Here is a 17,345-nt window from a genome sequence, read left to right on the forward strand (position 1 = left end):
CCACATTTGCAATTTCATCTTCTCAATATCCTTCACCTATGTCCCCTTTTCTGACACAAGCCCTCATCACCTCATGCTTGACCTCTATTAAAATAGCTTTCCAGATGGTCTCCCTGTCTCATGTCTCTCCCCGCTATTCTATTCAGCTATCAAATTAATCTCCTTAATCAGATATGACTATGTCATCTCTTGTACTTAATCAATGGCAGTGGCTTCCTGATCTCCAGGATCAAATATAAAATCATTTTTAAAAAATTACTTTCAAATACCTTCATCACTTGGTCTCCTCCTACCTTTCCAGCCCCCGACAGAATCCATGATGACACTGAACTCTTTGCTGTTTTCGAATATAAGAATGTCCTTCAGATTCTGCCGTTTCACTGGCTGACCCTGAGAAGTCTTAAGGAGGGAGAGTGTTCCTAATATGAGAGTCAGTCTGCTCATACAGCCACCTCCTTTGTTTAGGCCCTATCATTTCTTGCCTAAAATATTGCAACAGTCAAAATTTTAACTGTTTTTCAGAACATGTCAATTTAAGCTCCCAAAATTACTGTCATTAAGCACATATCTTCCTCATCTTGCTAAATGTTATTCCCCTTTGCTGAATTCTATGGTCAGTAAAACTGGCCTGATTTCTGTTCCTCAGGAACAGTACTACATCACCAGCTTCTCTATCTTTGCCTTGGTTCTTGCTCTGCCTAAAATGCGCTCCCTTCCTCACCCCCAGCTTAACCATCCTCTAGCTAGTCTACCAAGTTATGTCTCTGAAATTCAGCTGTAAAACAGGGATAACAACTTCTCTAGCTACTTCATTAAGAGGATCAAATCAGCCCATGAAGGAAAAAAAAGCACTATCTACTAAAGTGCTACCCATAGGAATTATAATTTATTTAATACTTACCATTATCTCATTTCACTAAACTAACATGGGGATTGGCTGGCATTTAATATTTCTCAGGCCTTGTTTCTGACATTAGTATTCATAACTGAATTTACCATGGTAACACTGAAGTGTGGAAAAGGAGATGTCTTCTGGGCCTTTCAGGCCATTTTGCTTCCTTGGTCTATATTGTGAGGGAGACTCTTCTCATTCCTAAACATTCAAGTGACCACTATCATTTTGGAAAACAGGCAACTGACTCTAGCAATATTCTTTCCTTTGCGATATATCCAAATTGCTAAGAGTTGGGAGGAAAAGAAAGCAGTTAACTATTTTGAGCCAACTTCTCAGAGGGTACTTAAAAGATACCAACAGTCTTTCTCAAAAAAAGCTTTTGATTGAAACTGCTAACTAAGCAGCGTCAGGCCAGACATGTGGAGGGCCAGATTCCAGAGCTGGGCAACCCTGTTCACAGCTGTGCTAATAGACTCAAACTGTTGCCGTAGTGGGAAAGAAGCCAATGGAATTCCGTGTCTAGAATAGAGTTTCCCTCCAGAATAAGCTGTTTTCCATTTGTCAATATAAAGAAAACCTAAGTTAACATTGAGGAAAATCATTTGTCTCATTTTCATGGCACTTAATCATATGCTGAAATCACTCTTCTGTACTGTTAAAAGTGCATCATTTTACTCTTCATAAATATAAAGCTTGTCCCCACAGCTAAATTGTAAAGTGTCCGATAACAGGGATGTGATGTCTCTGTTTGTATTTATCCCCAGTGTTCAGTATAGGATTAGATACATAGCATGTGTTCAGTGAAAGAAATCTTATTTACTGAATGAACATGTACAACCCAGAAAGCTCAAAATGTAAGCTTGGCTCCAGGTCTTTTGCAGACCTTGGGCATCCTTTATCCAAACTGTCTCTCTCAAATATTTTTTCCCCATCTTAGAGAAGACACTTCTCTGGTTTTAAAGTCAGCAGCATAATTCAAAGTTAGAGCCAGCAACATAATTCAAAGTTTGCATCTCTTAAGTAAATGGAAAGAAGCTCTCTTTGTTTTTCGATAGCAGTGTAATCTGAGACAATCTATTCTAAGGTAACCATATTTTCTCCATTTCTTTCCAGGAATGTACATGATAATCAAATGTACAATCAGCTTAGCCACCTGATGAGAGTTAAGACCGCCAAACATTTTTAAGCAACATAATATAAGTCTGGATTTTCCCTGAAAGAAGTTGTAGTTTGGCTAATAATGGGCTTTTATGTCTTTCTTTCGCAAACAACAACAATGAGGAGGAGGAGGATAACAGCTAGTATTTTTTATAGTGTTTTAAGATTAATGAAACTCTTAAAAATAGCTCATTTCACCTTCACAACAACCCTGGGAGATGAGTGCTATCATTACTATTATTTTATAGAAAACTGAGGCAGACAGAAATTAAACCATATGCTCCAGTCTTCCAACAGGATTTGAATTCAGGTTTTCCAGATTCCAGGTCCAACATTTTATTTACTTGCCGTCTAGCTGCTGCAGCACTCAGAAGCTCTTACAGTCAATAAACATTAACTACCTGCTATGTACTAGGCTTTGTGCTAAGCACCTATGCAAGAAATTCAAACACTAATTTAGTAAAATGGTTATCTGCAGTTATCCTTCTGTCCTCACAGGCTTTAATTTCCATGTTTGGAAAACACTGGGAACCAGAAGTTAATGATACATTCTGTTTCATCCTCATGATGTTAATTCAGCTTTCACCCAGATCCTGAGAGTTTTCCTGACTCAATGTCAGGAAGAGTTCACAAAGACTGTTCAAGATTTCAACCCAAGTTTAGGTTACCCATGGCCATGCTCTGGTATTTAAAATGCCTCAAATCAGGAATTCCAAATTTGGTATTTTCAAATCAAAGCTTCACCACCAGCATCCTGGGTACAATTATATAAACTTACTAAAATGAACCATTCATTTTGTGTCTTTACTACCATCCATCTTCTGCCTTCTCCTCATTCTCAATTACTTTGCCTATCCCTACTTCCCCCCAGGATCCTACTTTTGACAGTTCCTGCTCAGGTGAACCAATGCAAGGCCTTACCACAATTTAAGGATGTGTATGAAATTATTGCTGGAACTTTTAAAACAATGGGAACAAACCATTTCAAAACAAAAAAAGAATTTTTTTACTGCAAATTATTTGCAAATGTTCACGTTTCCAGTGTATTCATTACAAAAAGATACCCAAGAAAAACTTGGTTTATCCAACTTTAAGAATTATATAACTTACAAAAAATAAATATTTTTCCCCATCTCAGATAAGAACATTTCTCTGGTTTAGGGGTCAGCAACATAATTCAAAGTCTGCATCTCTGAGTAAGTGGAAGGAAGCTCTCTTTGCTTTTGGATATCATTGTAATCTTCTTCTGAGACAATATACACTGAGGAACCATGTTTTATCCAATTCTTCCCAGGAATACAGGACGACCAAATGCTCAATCAGCTCAGCCACCTGCTGGGAGTTTAGCACTGTCAAATATTTCTTAGCAACAGGGCACAAGTCTGAGGTGGTATTCTCCCTGAAGAAGTTGTTGGTGAATCTTGCTAAGAATCTGGGATTTAGAGTCAAGATTTCCATTCCCACTTTCATCAACAGGATTCTAGGTTTCTGGGGTCAAGAATCCAGAATTTAAAACAATGCTTATAAGAATCAACTGGGTTCTTATTCTTAAGAAATAGGAATATTTGGGACATCCACAGTCCTCTTCTCTCTGAGCACTTTATAACCATAAACTTGTCCTTACACATTTCAGTGATGGAGATACCTAGAGTATTATACCCATTTTGGATACTGAAGAAAGGAGGTAGGGAAAGGAATAAAGGAAGAGGAATCAATGTGTTCCCCAAGGCAGAAAAGTCAGCAATAAAAATTTCAGAGCTCTGGACAATTGTGCACTTTTCCCCTTATAGCTCTGAAAAGTCAACAACTTCTGCCAAGTTTCTTGAATGTACAGTGAAGTGACTGGGTCAATTTGGCTGCCTCTAGCTTCTGGAGGAAGTCCTCTTAATGCCAGTGCACTTCAGAAGATGGCCCGTGAGTGCAGTTCTAAAGGATAAATAAATGCATTACAGAATGAACAGTGAAGTGAGTTCCAGGGACAGGGAAGGGTAAGAAAAAAGCCCTCTCACTTCTCTAGAAACTGTCAGTCATTCTGTAGAGCACTGCAACATGGTAATTACAGTATAATCAAGGACAGTAATTAAATCCTCACCAAAAATAAACCAAAAATCCCTGCAAACTAGAAAAATCTAGCATGGTGGAGATGTAGTAAGGGGGAAATTAAATCAATAATTTAGGTGAGGATATGGAAGCAAGGAAGCTTCTTTAGTAAAGTCATAAACTTAGGACTTCTGATCTTGAAAATATCTGAGGCAGTCTATTGGATTTGGTCACTAGCTAGCTAACTATGTGCAATCAGCTTCTCCTGAAGACCAACATTCAGAAGAAATCCTCTGAAAAAAGTGGCAAAAATGTGGAAGAGTTGCATTTCATGGGACATATGTATGCATAGGGATGTTCGGGGAACAATGAAGGTTGGGGACTACAGGTAAAGCATTTGTGATATGAGAATGTATGAGTCTGGAAGGAAGGGAGCAAGAAGGTAGATTTAGTATCTTTCCCTCTTTCACCACGGAATCCGAGCAGGTCACTGGTAGACACAGACTGAGGAGGCTGCTGCTGTTTTTGGTTGTTTTTGGTTTGAGGAGCAGAAGAAAAGGAATCACGTAGGCTCACTGGATCTTCTGTGTCCATTGCACATCGGCTTAGTTTGAATCTGCCTAGGAGAGGAAATCTCAGCCCTCACACCAAGCCTGCATCTTTCGCCATGCTGTAGAAGATTCCCTTCTTCTGCAGGAGGACCGAAGGTGAACCACATTCTACGATTTCTCCTTTATCCAAGACAATCACCCTGGGGTGGGGGGAAAAAAAACCATAAAAGTAAGAAGCAATCAGACCTGTGCAGTATTAGGACATTTACCTCATGATGCTATCATCTGAAAATAAAGGGGAGAAAGAAAGGAATAAGCATTTTATGTAGCACTACTATGTACAAGGCACTGTGCTAAACTCTTTTACAAATATCATCTCACAATAATCGGTAAGGTCTTCCTGATTCTGAAGGTCCCAGATCTCTAGTCACAGAGCCACTAGCTACTCCAAGTAAAAAAATGAACTTGCTAAGGGGAAAGATTTTAAGGAGGAAATTATATCAAAAGAAGAGATGCGGATATAAAAGCAAAGAAACTTCCCAGAAGAATCATAAACTTTAGACTTCCGAATTTGGTAAGATCTGAGGCAGTTTATCAGATATGGTCACTAGCTCCTGAATATCAACTTTCAAAAGAAGTCTTTAGCTCCTGCTGGCCATTTAATACTAGCCCAATGGCTAGTATAATACTGAGATATTTCCCCAATGGGAAAATCAACCTCACAATAAAGCAGGGGCTCAAAGAAAAAAGTGGCTTCACCTTGTGTAATCCAGGATTGTGTTGAGCCGGTGAGCTATGGTGAGGACAGTACAGTCATCAAATTGTGTTCGAATTGTAGACTGAATGAGGTCATCTGTTTCCAGGTCTACTGCAGCAGTAGCTTCGTCCAGTACCAAGATCTTAGTTTTCCTCAGCAAAGCTCGTGCCAAGCACACAAGCTGGCGCTGCCCAACACTATATTCCATAGGAAAGGAGAAAGAAAAGAGAAAAAAGAAGAAGAAAGTAAAATGGAGAGGGGGAAGAAGAGAGAAATATCATTAGAAAACAATATCACAACATAAATACTAGGTAATACAGAGCTTAATATACACAGAAGGAAAAAAAAAAGACATCTTTTTTCATTTATTCCAAACAAAGGGAACTGTCTCAGTAAATGAACCTATGCTATTTTCTTTTGCTTGGCTCATTTTAAATAAGATTTTAAAGTTTTCTTTTTAATTATTCAATCAATAACATAAATGCTTATAAATAAAAAAAATAAAAATATCTATTATGTGCCACACACTTTAATGTAATATCAGCTTCAATAACCTTTCCTACAGAGAATACAAACATTTTATTGTAAATTAATGATATAATATCTGAATGTATGGTGGTAGGAGCATCTACCAGACTCCCCAAACATGTGGGATGACCTTCCTAGTGCTATTTCTTAAAAGACACTGAACCTATCCTCAAGGTTTAATTGGCTCAGGGGACTCAAGCTCAGGCCACTAACAAACTTTAAAAAAAAAAAAAAAAAAAAACTACAAAAAGTCAGGAGGAGCTAGTTTAGCCAGATTTTGAGGCTGTCATATCTGCAGGACAACCAGCATCAGACAACTATACCAGGAAAACTTTTTGAATTTACTGTCTCCTCAATGAAAATCTTTTACTTCCTTTGAAGGTCCATTTCCCTCCTTTTGCTAAATGGTGAGATATATTATTGAATGTCTTGTTTCACTCCAATCTCAAATGTGAGAGCACCACCTGAATTAGTCCGGGTTGAAATCATTTCTAATGGAGCAGTAATGAACTGAACTAGCTATACCCAGAAAAAGAACTCTGGGAGATGACTAAAAACCATTACATTGAATTCCCAATCCCTATATTTAAGCACACATGCATTTTTGATTTCCTTCACAAGCTAATTGTACAATAATTCAGAGTCTGATTCTTTTTGTACAGCAAAATAATGTTTTGGTCATGTATACTTATTGTGTATCTAAGTTATATTTTAATATATTTAACATCTACTGGTCATCCTGCCATTTAGGGGAGGGGGTGGGGGGGGGTAAGAGGTGAAAAATTGGAACAAGAGGTTTGGCAATTGTTAATGCTGTAAAGTTACCCATGTATATATCCTGTAAATAAAAGGCTATTAAATAAATTAAAAAAAAAAAAAAAAAAAAGAATTAGTCCGGGTTGGCATATTATGCTATGTTTCTAATAGGAAATAAAAATCTTCAAGAAACTGACAATTCAACTGACATTCTGGAAGTGACCCATCATGAATGGAGAAAGAATGAGAGAAAGAGAATGAAAAGAACTTCTTTCTGAAAACTATTTTAACTCTTATCTTGGAAGGAAATCCTGAAAAGAGAATTCTTGAGCAATTTGGGAAAAGCTATTTCCTTAAAAGAGCTGAACTATGGGACTATTTCCAGAACTAATGAAAAATCAGCAATTGTAAAGAGGACTTTTTGTTCAGTTACACAACTAATAAAATAAATAGTATAGCCAATGTTGTTGCTCAGTCGTTTTTCAGTCATCCAATTCTTTATGATCCCATTTGGAGTTCTCTTGGCTGGAGTGGTTTACCATTTCTTTTTCTAGCTCATTTTACAGATAAGAAAACTAAGGCAAACAGAGTTAAGGGACTTGCCTAAGGTCACACAGCTATTAAGAATCTGAGGTCAGATATGAATTCAGATCAGATTTGAAGTCAGGAAGATAAGTCTTCCTGATTCCAGGCCCAATACTCTATATATCCTAGTACACACAATAACTGATTAGGAGATTAGACACACATACACACACTCACTCACACACAGAGTCAATGTGAGTTAATACTTAGTATTTATGAAACTGTAAAACCTCCTTTTCTCTATTTAACAGATTGAGATGGGCAATTATTACTGATTGTTTAAATTAATGAAAGATGTTTCAGTTTTAGTAATTAATATAGAAATACAGAGTATATCCTGATCATCTGAGAATCCAGGATGAAGAATAAGAAAATGATCCAGTAACATCTGAAAAGAGGGATGACCCCCCCACACACTTAGGCTACATCTGTGTAGTCCTAACAACTGTTGCATTTAATGTTTTATTGATGCTTTTTATTTTCTCAATGCTTCTCTACCCCTAAGCTAAAATGGTAAAGCCTTTAGGAATGTAATAGTAATAACACCCAAGCTACCTGGCCTTGGGAATGATGTGGTAGAAACCTCAATAGTAGAAGAGACCCCAGTACTTAAAAAAAAACTCCCAGGCCACCCAACCTTGGGAATGATGTAGTCACCTTATGAATGTAGTTATTGAGAGTAATGTGACATAACCTTGGACAATGTGTGTGAAAGAAAGGGAGTTGGACCTGATATCTTTATTCCACCAAGCTATTCTTCAAGGACGTCTGGTTTGTCATCCAAAAGTCTGGGTTGCTATCTCACACCTGGATTCAGACAATGAGCACTTCTTAATTTCATTAAAAAAAAAAAAGGGGGATCGCCTAATTACCAAACTTCCCACTATTCATGTGAACCCCATCCCTTGATGTCATTTACTCTACTCTGCTTTTTGTTCTATATTCTCAAATCTCTATAAATTTACCTACTTGCTCCTTATTCTTTGCAATCTTCTGCTCTTGGAATTTCACCTGTTTTAAATGGCATTATAATTACTATAAAACTTTGTTTCTTGACTTATAAATTATCTAAACTTCCAAATTCTTTTGGGTCACCCGTGACACCAGAATGGAGCCCCAATATATTCTGGGGATCCCCTGCATTCTGAATCCCAACAATACCAATAGAATTCTCATCTATGACATAAATCAATAACACTGATGGCCACATCTGACAAATGATGCTTCCTCCTGCACTTAAAGTATACTTTGGCTCCACTGAAAGGAAGCAGACATGATTCACTCTCAGTACTCATAAATTGTTTGCTTTCTCCACCTGAGTGCTTTCAATACTTCTAATCTTCTAATTTACTATATTATTATATAATCACCATATTTAATATATTAATTAATTATACTGATTCTGCTTATTTTATTTTGGATTAGTTTATAAAAGTCTTCATAAGTCTCTAAATTCTTCACTATTTCTCACAAAACAATGCTGTCTATTATGTTCATATATCATAACATGCTCAACCATTCCCCAACTGACGGGCACTCACTTTGTTTCCAGTTCTTTGTTTTCATAAAAAAGTATTGCCATAAATACTTTTGACCCCTCTAAGATGGATGCCTAGTGGTGGCATTCTACACGGGCTTTCAATATCTATTTAACAGAGAGGAAAAGTGAAGGAAGCTTGGAGAAATTAAAAGAGATTTTGAAAAATAATTATTGAAGAGACAAAATTAGAATCAAAATTTCCCATGCCAAAGGACTTCCCATTTACTTATGGTACCTCTGGGCTTGTCCTTATCTGAAGGAACAGGAGCTTCCTTTGCACAGCAAACTTAAAGGACTGGATTTACCTCTCACTATGTGTGCTTTTATTAGTGATTCTATAAAGCATTCCTTCTTTTCCCCCAAGTCCTTTGGTAGCAAGCTGTTCTCTGATGTCGTGTGCTAAATAGCTAATGTTGACCCTAAAGAGCAGATAGTAAAATATACTTCCCTCTTCTCAGAAGAGGTAGAAAAATCACAGATACAGAGGATCGCCTACATTACCAGACTTGGCTGAAATATTTTTCTTTGGCACAAGGGAAGAAGGAGAAAGGCAATCAATCAGGAAATGACTTGTATAAATAACAAAACTCATTAATACAATTTTTAAAAACCTCTCATGCAGAACAGAAGTTAGTAGGTCTCCTGGCACAGAATCAGAGGCTAACTTTTTTTGCCTAAATAGAACACTGGGCCCTGGGCCTTCTGGGTTCCAGTGCACAGCCAACATTTTGTCCCAATCCTGAAACATAAGAGAAGAATGGTAATGATAATATATGTGCCAGGACAGATAGGAAAGATAGGAATAGGAGGAGCCCACTCCCTCCACCTTGAGCCACCATAATCTCTTTATCCATGGATGCACTGAGATTTGTAAGAAAAACTGTCTCTGAGGACAATTTGAATCCCTAGCTAACATTGTAGCTTCACATTTCATTTCATGAATATAAGTCTTCTTGCAGTGATCTCTAAAACAACCATTCCCCAAGATCTATACCACAATTCAAGACAGTTAAATTGCCTTGATCAATAATCTAATTCAAGCCAAAGACCATCAGCACTCAGAAGTGAGAAAAATACTTCTTATCTAAGCTTGTCCATTCCCTCATCCAAGCAAGTATAATTTTTTAAAATAGTTAATTTATTTGGTTCTATTATATCAAATATTAAATGCTTTGAATATTATTTTATCATTTATTTTGTAAGCTTGTCTTTTGTTGCTGTTAAGACATTTTGAAATTTATAATTTTTAAAATGTGATGTTGGGTTGGTTGGTTGTTTTATTTTTGTTAGAGAGGGAGGAATAATATGCCTCTGACCCCTACCTCAGGTTCTCCCCTCCTTCTGTACACTCATGATTCAGTTTATCGGGAAGAGCCGATACGAAGTTCTTCAAGTGAGCCAGTTCCAAAGACGTCCAGATATCTTCATCTGTGTACTGGTCAAATGGATCCAGGTTCATGCGCAGGGAGCCAGAAAACAAGACTGGATCCTATTCAGAGAAAAGTTTGGAATGTAACGTGATTCAACATAAAGAAGATGCTGGAAGAACTGGTACACAGGGTCGATTAAGTAACTCCCTTTATCATTACAGAGCAAAATAAGATTTTTGTGTTCTTAACCATGTTAAAAATAGCTTCACTCATGGGAAAACCAGAATAATACACATCCAATAATTCTTTGTTTTACCTTCCAAATGAAGAAGTTATACAGGGAAAATAGAGATCCAAGACTGTTCTTTACCATCTGAGCACTAAAAGCTCCATAATTTTCAAAGTCTGAGTTGGATGTATAAGGAAGGAGTTCTGTAGGCCATAAAAAATTGTACATATTCACATTCCACATCTGAACCAGGCCATTTATGGTATTTAGGGATAGTGCCACAGAGAGTAATAATAGCACCCATCTATCAAGCACTTCACAGTTTACAAAATGCCTTCCTCACAACAGTCTGGAGAGGTAAGTAGAAGCAAGTATAATTGTCCCATTTTAGAAATAAAAAAACTAAGGATCTAGAAGCAAGAACTGAGTTTTGTAACCTATACAGTGATTTATAAACATGAACTGTTGTTTATGGGAAGAAGCATGCCAGGGTTCCACAAGAACAAGTGATGGAGTCCCAACTTAAACCTAAGTAGTATGGTTCCAAGTCTGGAGCTCTTCCCACTACTCTTTAGCAAATGTCTAACAGGAAGCCAAAGAGCAAATAAATTTTCTCTATGGTTATTGCTAGATGATATTTGGTCTGAAAATGCCATCTATCCCTACCATATATCATTCCTCCTCTCCCCAACCCCCATTTAAATGTGCCATTTGACTTCCTACCCTAAAGATATCCCAGGCATCAGATAATTTCTTTCTTTCTTTCTTATGCAAATTTAAGACCTTAACCTGGTCTTAACTATTTCTGAATTCAGACCTGGCTGGGGATTATGATCATCCAGCCTATGATAACTATTTTTCAACCAACTCCTTTAAAAAAAAAAAAAAATCTTCCTTAGACAGAGGAAGTACTTTATTTCAAACAGGGTTGTAATTCCTGTAAAAATAAATAATTTTTTTAAAATCTGGCTTTTAAGGTCTTCCTTAATTTGACCTTGAATCCTGGTTCCCACTACTTTCCTAACTTAACTCCTTCCAATTCCAGACAAACTGTCTTAATCAAGACAGAATGTGCTACCTTTGGCCAATAGAAACTAAAGTGGCATAATGGATTTTAGAGGACATTTAAGATATAGAAATGAAATTACATTTAAAATCTTAAGGAAATGATTTATGTACAAATATCAATTTGGAAAGTGCAATTTCAAGCTATATGAAATAAAGGATGGAGATTTCTGACTCAAAATTAGATGACTATAAAAGATTTCATTCCTAATATGTCATACAAAATATGGAAAATATCTGAAAAATTCATATAAACATATCAATAATGAAAAATCAATTAAGATCATTGTTTAAAAACTTGACAAGATGCTACAGAGGGAATTCTTATAATAAATAGGAAGGTATAATTGGATGACCCCTAGGATTTCACTTCCAAATCTGTATAATCAAATTCATTTGAGATATGAAAATTTTAAAAGTCAACCTTCAGCAACATAAGCTATTTAAAGCTGTTTTCTTTCCCCATTCTAGCCCTATACCTGAGGAATAATGGTGATTTTGAATCTGAGGTGATGCAGTCCAATCTTGGCAATATTGATACCATCAATGATGATCTCTCCATCCGCAGACTCATTGATACGAAATAAGCCCAGTGTGAGTGATGACTTGCCTGCTCCAGTTCGACCTACAATTCCAACCTGTTGAGTAAGATCAAATGGAGCTGCCTGAATATTAGGTTTCCTGGGGACCATGTAGAAATGACTCCAGTACCTGCCCTATTCACGTCCCAAATGAATTCACTGATGTACTATTTACCAAAATTGAGCCACTCTGTTTTCCTCAAGTACTTGGCAAAAAAAAAAAAAAAAAATCCCCCAAAACAAAAAACTCAATTAGAAACTGAACAGTCACTTGGTCTGAGAAATAGTGGACTCTAGTTGGTTCCATTTACCTAGCCACAATGGCCTTTTAACTGACATGTTTAGGATATCTCCTATATCTGTGTTGAAGAAGCAGCTTAAAAGCTAGAAAAACAACCCACGCAGATCAGGAAAAAGAAGCTCAAGATCTAGGTATAAAGTACCTACCTTCTCCCCTCCTTCAATGGTAACATTGATGTGTTTCAAAACTAAGTCTAAGTCCTCCCGATAACGTAAACTGAAGTCTCGGAATTCCACTCGGCCCTCCTGTGGCCAGTTGCTGGGAGGGGCTGCTTCTTCAACATCCCACGGAGCCTGAAATCACAGCCAGGGAAGATGGCGAGAGGAGAGATCAATCTAATTAGACAAGCATTAAATATGTGCTTACTCTGTTCCTGAAGTTCTACTAGACAATAAAAGAGAAACAGTTTCTGCTCAAGAAGCTTAGTCTACTGGAGAGATATAAAACATACAGAAATAGGAATGTGCAATAGACAAATAAGGTAAATACAAAGTAATTGGGGGAAGGTGAGCATTAAAAATGTGGAAGCATCAGGACAGGTCTTCTATAACAGGTGATTTTTAAATGAAACTTGAAGCAAGCTAGAGATTACTTGGATATTTATCAGAAAGGTGAATTACAATCCTCTGACTAAAGGCAGCAATCAAGATTCAAAAGTTACCCAGAAGTTCCAGATTTCTATCTCTACCACAGAAGGTTTTCAAATCAGTGGGTTCGAGTATTCCATTCATTCCACTTTCTTCCCTACCCATAGTCTCGTGGAATGACACTCTTTACTAGATAAGTTAGGGACATCAAACTCAAATAGAAAGAGATTCTTAGCAGGTCACAAATTGACTTAGAAAACCACAAATTAACATTTTCTATGTCTTAGTCTAAACTTAATTTTTTTTTTGTTAGACATTTTTCAGTTACTTTTTTTTTTTTAAACAGACTGCCAACAAGTTTGATGCCTCTGTCCTGGAGAATACTAAAAATCAAGCTTCTGTTGACATAAACTTAGAGCTGGAAGGTCTTTTTGAAGAGCTTTTTGAGATGCACTCATATAGTATTAGAGCATAAGATCTGCAAGTAAAAGAGATCTCAGAAAGCATAATACTCTTTTTTAATGAAGGAGCATAATAAACTTTTTTTTTTTTTTTTTTTTTTTGGAATGGTGCTAGAGACTTTAAATGGCTCATTCTCAGTCATGTAAGCAGTAAGAGCAGAGCTGGTAAACTCAGATTTTTGACTTCAACTTCAGCATCATTATCACTGTACCACATAATTAAAATGTTGGGGGGGAATTTGGAGGGATTTTCTGTTGGAAGATTGAGACAAGTAGGAAGGGAACCTAAGACACTTTTCTGCTCCAATGGTAAAGGACGCCTCCCTACTAGGGGCTCATTTATGGAGCTAGGGATGGGATGGGGATGGGGGAGAGGGGTGAATGATATAAACTGATGCTCTTACTCTGTTTTGACTATTCAATCTTTGTTAAATTACACTGAACAAGGGCAGGCATAGGCTATTGCTGTCATTAAAATGAATGCAACTTAGGAAATTTCTGAGTTTTAAAAAAGAATCAGGGGCAACTCAGCTTGGTGCTATAAGTAACACTTCATAAATTTATAGTCCTTGTAATTGAATTTTCTAGGTTACAAAATATTGCCATTTAAATCTTTAAGTATGCTTTTGTTTTGACTACTTGGAGATATTTGTGTCATATTCTAGGCTTTTTTGTGCTTTTGAGTCACAATTAATTTAATTTAACCATTCTGGATGATTCAAGATAACTAATATCTCTGAACATCAGTGAAAGTATTTTGCTGAAACAGAATGCAGTGATTTGGGCACTCTTGAGGAGTTTAGGATTGTTTAATCCTTTTACTAAAAGGCTCCTCATCATCACCACCTCCATCCTCCAGGCTTCTATGCTTTTTGAGAACTTTTTTTCACTTTAAGGTTTTTTTTCTTATAATTTTTACTTCTTCCTATTATTATTATCCCTACTTTTTAAGTGTTTTAATGTGCTACATTGTCAACCAGATGGCCCAGTAAGTAGATAGATTACCACGCCTGGAGTCAGGGATTCAAATATGATCATAGATAGTTACTAGCTTTGTGACCCTGGGTAAGTCATTTGACTCTATTTGCTTCAGTTTTCTTAACAGTAAAATGATCTGGAGAAGGAAAAGGCACATTACCCCAATTATCTTTGCCAAGGAAACCTCAAATAGAGTCATAAAGAATGGAACATGACTAAGATGACTGAACAACAAATATGCTATAAACTGAAAAACCAAATAACTCAGTAGTAGAACAAAACCTAAATTAAAAGTAAGGAGAGTACTTTTTTCAAAAGAGAGAGTCTCTCAGGCTTTTATTTTTTAGCTATTCAGTTGCGTTCAATTTTTTGTGACCCCATGGACCACACCACATCAATACTGCCCTTAGGGTATCCTTGGCAAAGATACTGGAGTAGCTTGTCATTTCCTTCTTCAGTGAATTAAGGCAAACAGAGATTAAGTGATTTGTCCAGGATTTCATAGCTAGTAAGTGTCTGAGGCTAGATTTGAACGCAGGACTTCATGACTTCAAGGCCAGCCACAACTGTTCACGATATCACCTACTTACTTACAGTTGTCATACAGAATTTGGCTAAATGATAGCCAATGACAACTTTTCCACTTGGAAAAGGCATTTAACTTATACCTCTGTGTTTCTTAAATATTCTTCTATATTCCCTCTTGACTAGCTTACAAAAGATTACAGATTTAAAGCTAGAAGAGACTTCATTGGTTGTCTAATCCAACCCCCTTATTTTACAGATAAGGATACTAGGGCCAAAAGAGTTCAGTGACTCAGCCAAGTCTCATATCTGGGTTTCAAAAATAAAATTCATCATATACAAGATGGTAGGGTTTTAGCTAGGCAATAGACAGTCTGAAAAGAGAGGCAGGGGATGAGATGGAGGGATTTTAATAGAATCCAAAGTTCAATCTGAGATGGCAGTTTAAAAAAATAAATATATAAACGAATGCAATCTTAGGCTATATTTGTAAGGTCCAGAACTAGGCATATACTGTACCGGACAAATCGTACTTATACTTAGGAATGGACTGACCATCCATAGAAAACCACAACATACCAGGGGCCAATTTTGAGGAGAGGGATAAGAGTCCAATTCAACTTAACTAAGAAATCATTTCAAAATCTTTGTTAGGGAACCTGCATAGGAAAACCAAATGTTTCATGAAAATGAAGCCAAAAACAAAGTTCTTCTTAGAGGCAATTCAATACCTTGAATCATGGATGATATACCAAGTGACAGGATCAGTAAGCTAGCCATAAGGCAGAAACTTCAGGTGTAATACTTTATATTTCCATTAGGGGATGCTCATACCATTATGTTGGAAGAATCCATTTTTAGTAAGATTACACTCAGTTCCAAGAAACTAGATAACTTTAGCTAGCCATTTCAGAAAAAGAAAGAGTAAGAAACTGTTGGGTTTCTAGGGGAATGTGCTCCTTCTGCTTCAGCTGGGTCTTTGGGTTTTATATGTGTTAGGCATTTTCTTGGTGTGTCAGGGTTTAAATCAAGGCATAATTAGTAACAGACTTCCATCTGAATTTGGGCAAGATGATTCAAGGACAAGGTCAAACACCTTTCCCAAATGCAAAAGCACTTTACCTCCTTCTCTGTTTCTGAATATTCTTTGAGCCTCTCCACAGCAACGATATTTGTTTCCATCTCTGAGGACATTCGAACCAGCCAGTTCAAGTACGTGGTAACCTACAAAAGTAAAATTCATTTTAGTAAAAGGTCCTCATCCTACTCACAATCTACCCTATCCAGAAACACTCCTTATCTCAAATCTCTAAGAAAAGAATTTCTAAAAATCTCCTAGAGATATAGCCTATGACAATTTCTTAAAGTATGAGACTTAAAAGTATATTCACCTTTATAATCAGTGTCTTGTCAAGTCCTCTGGGATGTCTTATAGGCATGGGACAAGAGTACAGAGATAGTGATAGGAAAATGACAAAGTATTCTCCAAATTCTAGCATGCTTGGAAGTCCTCAGCAATAATTCTTTGCATCTATATAGTGCTTTATATTTCAAAAAATATTCTAGATGAGTTTTTTGTGTTATGGTCCCCTTTGGCATTCTGGTGAAGTCCATGGACCTCTTACCAGAATGATGTTTTAAAATACATAAAATAAAATACATAGGACTAAAAAGGAAACTAACAATAATGCAACAGTTGTCAAATATTTTTTTTAATTGTGGAACCCAGATGGAGGTCACTATTATCCTATTTTCCCCCTTATCCCAATTCTGTGAGGTAGGCAGAGCAGGTAGCATTACCACTATTGGATAAGGACACTAAGGCAGGAGATCATAAACCAATTGCTCAACATCATATACATAATTAGAGACAGAGTCAAGCTCTGGAATCCAAAGTCTCATTTCCACCACCCCATTCAAATATAACGAATGAATTTTGATTTCAATAAGGTTAAGCAACCCTGGCTTTAAATCTGCTCTTCCTCTGAGGGGCAGACAGTGCCACTGTAATACCTTAAAAGGAATTCTACCCCTACAACTCCTCAAAAATAATGTATAATATATGGAGAAGCAGGCACTGCATTAGACAAAGTGACAGGAAAAGACCTGTGTTCTAATAACTTCCATTAATTATCTGGAAGTCTTCACTCATCTGGACCTCATTTTCCTCACTTATAATATTTAGAGCATAGGATCAGAAGTCTAAGCTTGCCACAGACCTCAGTTTATGCTAATTAATGGGAGTAATTTGGAGTAGAACTCACCTAGCAATCTTCTAGCACTTAAGCCTCCCAGCCCTATTGTACCGGGTAATCTGATCTGGGTGTGAATGAATGTAAATACCACCTCCAGCCTTTCTACTTCCCTGTGAGCTCACTGGGAAAAGCAGACAAATAAGATGCAGGGAGTTTCATCTGAAGATAACAGATGCTCTGGCA

General features: G+C 36.9%; 1 protein-coding gene across 1 annotated transcript in view; it reads right to left on the reverse strand.

The window, feature by feature from the left end:
- Positions 1 to 3,035: 3,035 nt before the first annotated feature.
- Positions 3,036 to 17,345, reverse strand: part of ABCC1 (ATP binding cassette subfamily C member 1) — a 149,313-nt gene continuing 135,003 nt past the window's right edge. The window contains exons 26-31 of the mRNA XM_031944179.1: positions 16,030 to 16,131; positions 12,503 to 12,649; positions 11,954 to 12,112; positions 10,133 to 10,299; positions 5,404 to 5,598; positions 3,036 to 4,844 (exon numbers count right to left, since the gene is read on the reverse strand). Of these exons, the coding sequence (XP_031800039.1) occupies positions 4,736 to 4,844; positions 5,404 to 5,598; positions 10,133 to 10,299; positions 11,954 to 12,112; positions 12,503 to 12,649; positions 16,030 to 16,131 (879 nt within the window). The 3' untranslated portion in view covers positions 3,036 to 4,735. The remainder of the gene's footprint in view (positions 4,845 to 5,403; positions 5,599 to 10,132; positions 10,300 to 11,953; positions 12,113 to 12,502; positions 12,650 to 16,029; positions 16,132 to 17,345) is intronic.

This window comes from Sarcophilus harrisii, chromosome 1, assembly GCF_902635505.1.
Source record: "Sarcophilus harrisii chromosome 1, mSarHar1.11, whole genome shotgun sequence".
NCBI classification, from domain to species: domain Eukaryota; kingdom Metazoa; phylum Chordata; class Mammalia; order Dasyuromorphia; family Dasyuridae; genus Sarcophilus; species Sarcophilus harrisii.